We start from the raw sequence: 9845 nt of genomic DNA, 5'->3' as shown, positions 1-9845 counted from the left end.
GTTTCCAAACTGTGAATTATGTTTTGATATTTTTTATATACTGTTTCCATAAAGAGACAGTTACATTGTAAGAATTTCTGACATCAATACACAGCCATGTGAAATTAGAACGCATTGAACTGTTCGATAAATTGAATAGCCGCAATCTAGATGCGCTTGTCAGATTGAAGCTTTAGTTTGCCTTATAATTTGAAGCGTGCGTGCATATCAGCGCATATTCAACTCATGAAATTACACCTAGATCTATTCTTTATGTTAACTTGACAGATCGAAATGATTGAGAAATTAGTCGCTTTAACCTTTAGGAACCTTATTGTCCTTGTTGAAGTTTCTGACAATTAAGGATTTAAGATATCCTTATGCATGCTAAATAAATCGCTTGATGCCTTAATTGTTATTGATGCTTACTGTTGATTGATGAAATAGATGAAGAAGTGTAGATTGGAAGTAGCGTGACTTGTTGGTTAGCGTTGATGCAGTGACCGTAGCGTTCTGGTCATAGCTGTAGAGACAAGTTAAAAGTCGCTTGGCTATTCTCAAGAATGATGGTGAGCTGAGCCAGGAAATTGGTCCATTTAAGTGCTAAACAACAATTGCGAGAATGACGAGTCTGTGCATACCGTGCATGGGTGAGGATTGTGATTGTTCATACTAAAATTGCGGTTGAAGTTCTATCGTTTGCGAGTGATAATGATGAAGCCTACTAAACGAGTTATGAAAGTGTGTGGAGACTGATCCATTTATCGGTCAGCCAGTATTCTATCAAAATTTTTTGTATGACGATTAAGAATTTTAAATCGCCAAAAAGTAAGATTGTACCGTAAATATAGTGGTGTTGCAGCCCGATATTCATGTATGGGAATAATATAGAGTTACACAAGGAGCCCTCTTGCTTTATTGAAGTAATTTACGCAAATCCTTTTATTTCAGGTGTTGAATCATCTGAGGTTCATATTTATAGCGAGGCCGTCGCATGCATGAAAACCTTTCCTACTTGTATACTTTACGTGCAGCTTGTGGGGCTTTTCTCAGCAAAAACTCAACGTCCATATCGATGGGAAAATTTCAACTTACTTCAGCATGTATTTTTTCGTATTATAATTTCAACTTGTTTGATGGGCGTTTGCATTTCCCAATGGTACTCGTTTAGTCCCGAATATACACTGCCATATTTTGACCCTGACATTTCCGTTGTAGTCTCTGTGGTGAAAAAATAAAAATAAAACTGCATCTCTTTTGCGGTGAACGACTAATGTCGGCACGATATAAACTTCTTGTCGAATTTTGTCACTCCAACTTGATAGATGTTATAACTCGCTATTTTTTAAAAACGTCCATAGAAGAAGAACATGATGCAGCAACAGATGCGTCAATAATCTGTTCAGCAACAAATGACACAATTATCTGTTAGGAAGTCGCCTAGTTCTGTACGCTGCTGAATGTTTTAGGTCCTCGCGGCCACAGTCAGTGTAATGAACTCTGACGCTGTGTGTGTGTTCTGGAATATTCATGACCAGCTAAATTTTAGATGTATGTTTCCTCGAGGTAAAATTTCGTGTTATTTGGTTGGAACATGAGCAATGATTGACTGCAGCTGACTAGGTATACGTTCGTACCGTTCGCTTTGTAGGAGATTCTAGTATTGCTTAATAAAACGTCAAAAGAACCGTTTGTTTTATTACGAGTTTGCCTTCTATATATCTCTCTCTCTCTCTTTCAAGTTATTGCATCGATTTATGCTGTCATAAAAGAACGAAAATTTGGAGCAAAAATTCTCAAAAGGTGCAGCTTCCATGATCTATATGATGCGGAAAATCAAAAAAAGCTGTCGGCGAAAGGAATAAGTTGGTGCGAAGCTTATTCGTTAATTAACTGCGCTCTAGCACATTTGAAATTAATGGACAGTTGACGCATAACGAGCCGCTTCCAGAAGAACACGCATCCTTACGCTGAAAATGTTCATGTACATGAAAAAGTACATGTGCATGCAATACATTGACATAAATTAGGTTTTAAAAAAAAATTCAGCTAAAGACGAGGTTTATTTATTTTGAAACCATATTTGAAAAATCTTCTAGTGTCAAAAATTTCATGCCACTGCGTATGGTTGATCTTGATCTGAGCGTCTCGAAGCCTACGTTACTCTCACGCCCTGGTGAGGTAGACAAACTTGTCGAGAGTTACTCCAGTGAAGAGGACAGTGGCGGGCCCAGTGTAGGTCGCACCGTCGACGTTGGCCACCCAGTCACCAGGTGGCAGCACCACCTCCTTCTCTGTCGCCCCTTCCTCGGTGATCGGCGCAACCACGATATCGTCGCCCAGGAGGTACTCTGTCGCAGGTATAAAAACTGAGAGTAATTACTATGAATATTAAAAGATACCAAAGGATAAATAAACTACAATATAGGTGTAAAAAGCTGCACGCAGCATATAACAATAAATACAACGAAACTACACATTTTTTAGACAAACAAAACTGACGTTGATCGGCGATAAGGCAAGCCTCGTCCAGAGGGCAGAGCCACCACGTCGGCCTGTTGATGGGAGCGCCAGAAACGGTCGCTTCTTGTGCTGCCTGGAACAGTATAAAAAATTCACGTTTTCATTGGAAAATGATAAGGATTTTCGAACATTAGACTTTTGAGCTACCCTAAAATAAGTTCATATCTTCTGTTTATATTGATATCTTACGCGTAGAAGTTGCGGTGTCAACTCGACGTGTAGGCGAGATACGTTCAAGGCCACCTCTTCGGCCTGCACGAAAAAAGTTACGACTGAATATTTATCAACCAACGAAGAAATCATCAGAGCCCATTAGCAAACTCCCTAAAACACATTATACTTCATTAAAAACAATTAGCAGATTGTGTCAACTAGTGAATTAAAGTAACTGACAATGCTCCCAAATCTCCAGGGCAAGAGCGAGAACTGGAGAACCGGCATGAGGGAGTTCGCTTGCGTCCAGCGAACGAAGAGCTCGTCACTGGGCTGGCCGCCGTAAGCGTTCCCTCCGATCATGTCGGGAAGCACATAAGGGTAACCCAGGATCCCTATTGAATTTTCGAAATAAATTACAGAAATAAATGTGTAACGCCAGTAATATAGACATTCCACTGCATTTAGCAGGAAACTTAAAAATTATAATCATAGTGGTGACATAGAGTTCAGTGGTGATTCCATCTAGTATATTTAGTTGGTTATTCCACGAATAAAGTCTTTGACAAAAAATCTCTAAATTATCGGAATTTAATTAAAAAATTTCAAATATTTTGAGGGTTTTGTTTAATTAAAATACATACACTCTACTAGTCTCTAAGTCACAGACGAAATAATGTCAGGTTCTTACCGAAATGCAGGAGAGTAGGTATGAGCGTCTTGAGTCCGTTGAGGTTCTGGAAGTTGGAGTTCTTGTCCAGCATTCTGAAGAAGATTGGGGCGGCCTGGTTGTGACGGCCTGACCGCACCTCCGTTAAGCCCCCAAACGACGACACAACGTCCACATAACTGGACGTCAACGATGCATTTTAAAATAAAAATTATAATACCATTAATTAAAATTTCAGTAAAAGTAATTGAGCTGATGACCAAATCTTGATCCAGCTTAATTCACTTAATGGGAATGATTGAGATCTTAACCGTATTCTGTCGGTTTCATGGAACATTAACATTTAATCTTCATTAAAGTTTATGGTACAAAGAAGTATTCGAAGAAGAAGAAATTTGTTCGACAAGAGTTACAATGGATCTGCTTTCGAGTAGTAAACTGGAAAATATAATGCAGAGCAGGATTTGAAATCGTTATGCGATTAGCTTAGTGTCTTTTTATGTGTTTGTATAAGCGACTTTTGCCAATTCGAGAAGTTTTCGGCAACCGAAGTCGATACAACTAGTCAACTACCATGGGAAAACAGCGTTTCAGACCAAAAGTTGACTAATAACTCTCTGTGACTTGGAACCATCCTTCTGGCATACTAGAGGCTTCAAATTCATCCAGTATGGCCACCCTGCAAAGAAAGAGAGAGAAGAAAAGAAAGAAATAAAGAAGTAAAAAAAAATAAAGAGAGAAAAAAAGAAAGAAAGGATTGGTAGCAGGAGTCTATAGCTTTCCTCCTGAAGGTACCTGGTGGTGTAGACGTTAGGCCATTTCTCGACAGGAGCGTTGAGAGTGAAGACGTCAGGAAGCCAGCTGGTCTCACCAGCGTCGAACTTGAAGCCATCCATGCCCGTCGTGGCCTGGATGTCTCGCAGGCGACCAGTCCACCACGACACGGCCTCCGTATTAGTGAAGTCCACAATGCCAGCCGAGTTCCCTTGCCACCAGCTCGTCAGTTGAGTGACTCCATCAGCTGCCTGTACGGCAGATACCGTTATTAGCGTACAGTATTGAAATAATTAGGATTTTGAGTGGTTTGATATACCACTATACTGAAGTGATGAATACTATATGATGTACTAAGATTATAACATACGATATGTTTCATGCCCTAGGTTCCTTGAGATAGATCATTCAAACCAAATAACGACAGTGCACCTGGAAGCCTGGGTTCATGATTGATCATAATTTGGGCACTAAATGTTCAAAAGGTTGTCTTTTATGTAGAATAATGAAGAATAGTTCCTTAATAAATTTATAAGTGCTGATACCATAGGAAGATTGCGAATGATTACAAGCACGATAATTTTTAGTTCTGAAAATATTCAAATCTTACAACATTAATATGCTTAGAGGTTTAGTAAATAATGAGGGCGCTAGGAATACCTTGACGAAGTAGCCTCGCGCATCGGCGTAAGCAAAGGCCTCGCAGTCGTCGTTAATAAAGGGATGGATCCAGAGCGTCACTCGGAATCCAAGTGCCTGTGAGCCGAATAATTTTCTGAACACAACAATTAACAATTTCTACTAGCCTTTCCAATAGATTTCTTTCAAGTAAAATATCATAAATATGTTGAGGCGAGGAGAAATTCTACATCGTGAAACACACGTGATACAACTTCAAGAGTAAAGGGGACTCACGTGTAGCTCGTCAACCATGGCCTTAGCGTCGGAGAATCTGTCGGTGTTGAACTCTGCGTTTCCGTAGCAAGTCTCCCAGTTGTCATCGATCTCGATCTAAAAATTAATTAGGTTATGTCATTGGCGACGTCACAGAAAACCATCATTGTTAGAAATCTCAACCTAATCGATAAAAGACCAAGCATGAGTCATACATTCCTTTTTTTTATTAGTCATTCAATATTGCTTTGAACACAATCTGACATTGATCTCTCAATAGAGAGAATAAACTAAGACTTGTTCCAATCTCACGCCAAAGCCTTTTTTTTAAATGGTTACAATTATTTAACCTTTATATTTGGTAATCTTTACCTAATTAATATCAGGTCTCTGAAGAGGTACATGTATCTTGAAATTTGTGCTTATGCTTAGGATATAATGTCATGCCTCGCATCGTAATTAATAACCTGGCTGTATGGGTATCCTTTCTCAATAACATTGTACGCCAAGGCGAGAACGCGCGAGTCATTAATTTCAGTTTTGTACTCGGCCCAGGTGGTCCACACCGTATCCCTCATCATCTTTTCATCAGGAATTCCAGAGGGAAATGAATAGAACTTCGGTAGTGTTGCTTCGTGTACCTGGAACATCGTGGCGGTCACTGGATAAGAATAAATGAATGTAAATCAGCAAAATTAATTTATATTTAATGGTGGGGCTACAACTGTTGTAATTCGATCAATCAGAAGGACCACAGCTATCTGGTTGTTTCGTATCGTAGGTATGTCACTGCCCACCTTAGCAACAAATATCGTCTTTAGCAACAATGTTCGATCAGATTTTGCGAATACATTCACCGGTTTTCAGGCTCCATATTTCTCCGATATCAAAAAATAATTCTAGTACGTAAATCTCCAATGACTATTCAATAATTTTATTCTGGTGCTCAATGCAAAGTTTTTTGAAGGACTTCAAAGTCGTTATTTTTTTGTACAGCAATTGTTGACACGAAAAAAACGCGTAACTCCGGATTGACGAAGCTATCACCTGTCTGACGTCATCTGCAGAGCAAACGGAGTAGCGCAGTATCAGGGCGCTGTCGCGGTCAGCAAACGGCACTTCATGTCTGGCGGAGAAGCACATCTCGTCAGCAACACCGTCAGCGTCCGCGTCCACGAGGCTCAGGAACAGTGGTACCTCATCTGGCACCTGAGTTCAAATTAAATTAGTTCAATATTTACTTACTATCTCAAAAAAATTATTGGACCTGTAACACAAACTTAGCTTCTTATTTAAAAAAATTAGACATAAACGTGGGAACCTTCTGATAAACCAAATGACCTAACTTTAAGCTTAGCAAAGTCAGCTATGGAGTGTGTCGATACTATCACATAAAATAAATTGCTCACATATACAGCGAGTCCCTGCGAAGATATCCAGTAAGCCTCAGTGACACCGCCGTACCACTGGTTGGAGCGCTGCAACATGTCGGCCGTCACGTAAGCTGTCTCAGGCCGGGGCTTCTGCTCGATGGGCCAGGGTTGGGTGAACTGCTCACCTCCCCCGTACCTGTGCAGCAAAAGGCTTCATGATATCCTGCACGTATCTCATTAGTCCATAATTACGCTGAAACAGCATATAGATTTGAACATATTATCAACCATCATAATCCAATACATTCTTTGATGTTAGAATTTTCATAGGTGGCAGCGATTTTGAGAAAAATGTTCAACGTTCAAGCACGATGAAACGTTGGAGTCGAAAAACTCGTTCGTCTTAGTCCGAGATGTAAGAATTAGCAAATATAAAACGAAGATATTATCTAAAATAAAATTCATTGCCCAAATTTCTTAAGCAACATAAATTAAGCCCACCAATGGCCCTTTAGAATGACGCAGTCCTTGAGCTCGGTGGCGCCTGACGCGACCCACGAGACCTCCTGACAGTGACCGTCCGTCGTGATGGAGAGCTGCGCCTCGCCCACGTACTCCACGCAGTAGTCGGAGCCCGGAACCTCGCATGGGTTGGTGGGGGTCCCAGGGGGAATAGCCAGGCCCATATCCACCTCGTCCGATACTGGATAAACACGGCAGAATGGATAACAGANGCAGAATAATAAATAAAGGTTATGATTTAGGCAGAATAATTGACCGAGGCTTGAAATTACAATTTCTAAAGTCGCAATGATAAACTTTGTTAATTTAAATATTATAAATAAACACAATAAATTTTACATTGAAAAAATTAGAAATTAATTGCAAGTATCCAACAAAAGATACAGGAAATGAACTCACCGTTTGCTCGCAAAATTCGTAAAGTTCGCTCGTGAATGTCAAGCAGCAACTCTGCGTGCGTAAGTAAAAAACTTAAGGCAATCCATGAAAAATAATATTTGTATTTAGTATTGCTGTGATAATTCTTCGATAATCGTCTCCGCTAAATATTAAGATTGCAGGCATCACTAAATGTCATAAGACATTTTACTTAGAATAGAATGAAATAGACTAGAATAGAATAAAAGTGTCGGCTCCTAAGAAATAGGTTCAAGGCCTATTTCTTCGCTCTTCCCAAGAATAGGCCCTGTTGCCGATTCTTGTACTTTTCGTGACTCGATTTACTCGGAACGTCAACGATGCTATCAGAGAGGCTGTTCCACATGTCGGTGATTCGAAGCGAGAAGAAATGTTGTATCATGGATGTGTCAAAAAGCAGTTTTTTTAGTTTATAGCCGTGGCTCCCGGTTTTGGTGCTTGTTTCAAATTCTACGACTCCTTCTCGGACCTTGTATAAACCGTGGGTATACTTGTATACCTACTTCAATGAGGTCACCTCGTAGACGTCGATAACAGAGGCTTGGATGTTTCATGGTCTTTAATATTTCTTCATAAGGCCTGCCTTTTAAATCCCGGAATTATCCTTGTTGCACGTCGTTGAACGCTCTGGACTAAATTTTCGTCCTTTTCAAGTTTTGGTGACCACATGGCTTTTCCAAACTCTAGATTCAGACGTACGACAGCGACAAACAAACATTCTTTTACCATTGACGACTTCGACATCATCACTCTGTCGTTGCAACCGTGTCTTCTCATACTTTGATCTTGCTGTTAATTTTTCTTGCAAGGTGGATTACTTTACACTTGTCAGCATTAAAACGCAGCTGCCACGTGTCAGACCAGTCAATAAACTTGTCAAGATCACCTTGCAACTCTACTCTTTGTGACGTATTCTTAACTGTATTATAAACTTTTGTGTCGTCAGCACACATCGAGTACACACTAGACACAGCTTCTGGCAGATCGTTCTTAAATGCAACGGACGAAACAGGTACGAGTACACTTGCTAGCGGCACGCCGGTGCGCACTGAAGTCCAGTCTGATTTGGCACTCATCTCACAGACTCACACACACATGTGAGCAAAACCACATGCAATGATGCAACGTTGCAACGTTTTGAAATGTAGCTGCCGTCAGAAGAATGAGCGGTTTGGAGGAGACAAAAAAATATTTTTATACAATTGAATAAAATTAGGAAAGAAATAGACCCAAAAGATTGGTAATGGTTATGATCTCAACAGTAGCAACATGGTTATAATTGTCATTGATGTTATATTTTGCAGCTCTCAGTTACATGTCCACTTCTCACAAATAGGTTTAAATTCGAAAATAAATCTCATTCTAAATAATCAACTTTTTCTTCAATAACGCCACCGATGAAAAGTTCATAAATATGAAATCAATCGCCATTTTCTCACATGTATCGACACAACCTCACTTTCATCCTCAACAACATAGCGAAGTCGTACCTCGAAATAATTTTCTTTGAAGAATGAATGAAAATAAAAAAATTTGATAGTATACTAAAATAAACATTCGTGTGCAAGTTAAAAATTCATTTTTATTAAACTTTTACTATAAATATAACTTATGCAAGAAAATAGGCTGGGAGAGTTAAATTCGCCCACCACCTGACACCTAAACGTAACATTAATGAGTTGAAAAAAAAAAACGATTATAGAGATTCTAACTGTTATACGTACTTGTTTACATGTAGGTGCAATAGCGAAACGGCGTACGTTAAAACAAATTGGTGTAAGTTACCCACAGTGTATTGATCAAGGTTGTTGTACAATCATGATAATTTTTTGTCTGTCTTAACCAAATATTGAAGAAGATTTACACCGCTTTTGGAATTTACCGTAAATCATCCTGCTTAAAATACACCACCACACAAAAACAACCTTCGCAATGTTACGTGGAAACATGGAATATTACGAAATTTTTTACTGTTTTGTACATACAAACATATCTCTAAAATGGCCAAACCATATTAAGCTTTTGATTAACTTACATTTCTATGTTTTTCGTTTCTGTTGGCAAGGAGAGAGTGAGCTGTATTTCACGTATTACTCCAGCGAGACGAGCAAGCTGCATTCACCCCGGCAACTCTTCGAGATGTGAACTACTAATCTTAAAAGCTGAATGCTGGGGCTGATTATCGCGTGCTGCGTGAAGTAACATCTGTTGTTTTCTTCATCAAATACATCTCTTCATACATATCAGAAAATATAATATATTTTGAAAAGTGCAATGACAAATATTATTCTGACAGGCGCATATATTGATCTGATCAATCGCAGAGGGATAATAAAGTAAAAAATAGCTCAAAAGTCAAATAAAAAATTTGTAGACATAATATAAGTTTCCGAACTATGCTTTCACAAATCATAATTGTTGAAGAAATTGAACCAATTGCTTCTCCTTCATAATAATTTCAAACTAAGCCGTTGCATGTGAGTGCTCTGGCCTCGTATTTGCATGTCGTCTCTTTTTTCTGCAGTAGTACTCAACCTAAG

General features: G+C 39.2%; 1 protein-coding gene across 1 annotated transcript; it reads right to left on the bottom strand.

Annotated features, from left to right (window-relative positions):
- Positions 1-2029: 2029 nt before the first annotated feature.
- On the bottom strand, positions 2030-7342 carry LOC108673708 (myogenesis-regulating glycosidase). Its single transcript, XM_018161575.1, has 13 exons — positions 7288-7342; positions 6868-7069; positions 6403-6562; positions 6041-6202; positions 5461-5634; positions 5015-5110; positions 4760-4855; positions 4121-4350; positions 3347-3504; positions 2896-3050; positions 2692-2754; positions 2482-2575; positions 2030-2330 (listed from the first exon to the last, which is right to left on the bottom strand). Exons 2-13 carry the CDS (start codon positions 7050-7052, stop codon positions 2146-2148), a joined length of 1758 nt encoding a protein of 585 aa, XP_018017064.1. The 5' UTR covers positions 7053-7069; positions 7288-7342; the 3' UTR covers positions 2030-2145.
- Between the last annotated feature and the right edge of the window lie 2503 nt (positions 7343-9845).

The sequence above is a fragment of the Hyalella azteca genome, unplaced genomic scaffold, assembly GCF_000764305.2.
Source record: "Hyalella azteca isolate HAZT.00-mixed unplaced genomic scaffold, Hazt_2.0.2 contig385, whole genome shotgun sequence".
NCBI lineage: Eukaryota > Metazoa > Arthropoda > Malacostraca > Amphipoda > Hyalellidae > Hyalella > Hyalella azteca.
Note: the sequence above shows the minus strand (reverse complement) of the source record. Positions and strands in the feature narration are given on the sequence as shown.

What these genes read in the sequence shown, in the direction of transcription:
- LOC108673708 (XM_018161575.1), bottom strand. Translation starts at nt 7,052, where the DNA reads ATGGGCCTGGCTATTCCCCCTGGGACCCCCACCAACCCATGCGAGGTT. An exon ending in AAGGATACCCATACAGCCAG is followed by an intron (nt 5,111 to 5,460) that starts GTTATTAATTAC and finishes ATTAATTTTTAG; the next exon opens with ATCGAGATCGATGACAACTG. An exon ending in TGACACCGCAACTTCTACGC is followed by an intron (nt 2,576 to 2,691) that starts GTAAGATATCAA and finishes ATACTGTTCCAG; the next exon opens with GCAGCACAAGAAGCGACCGT.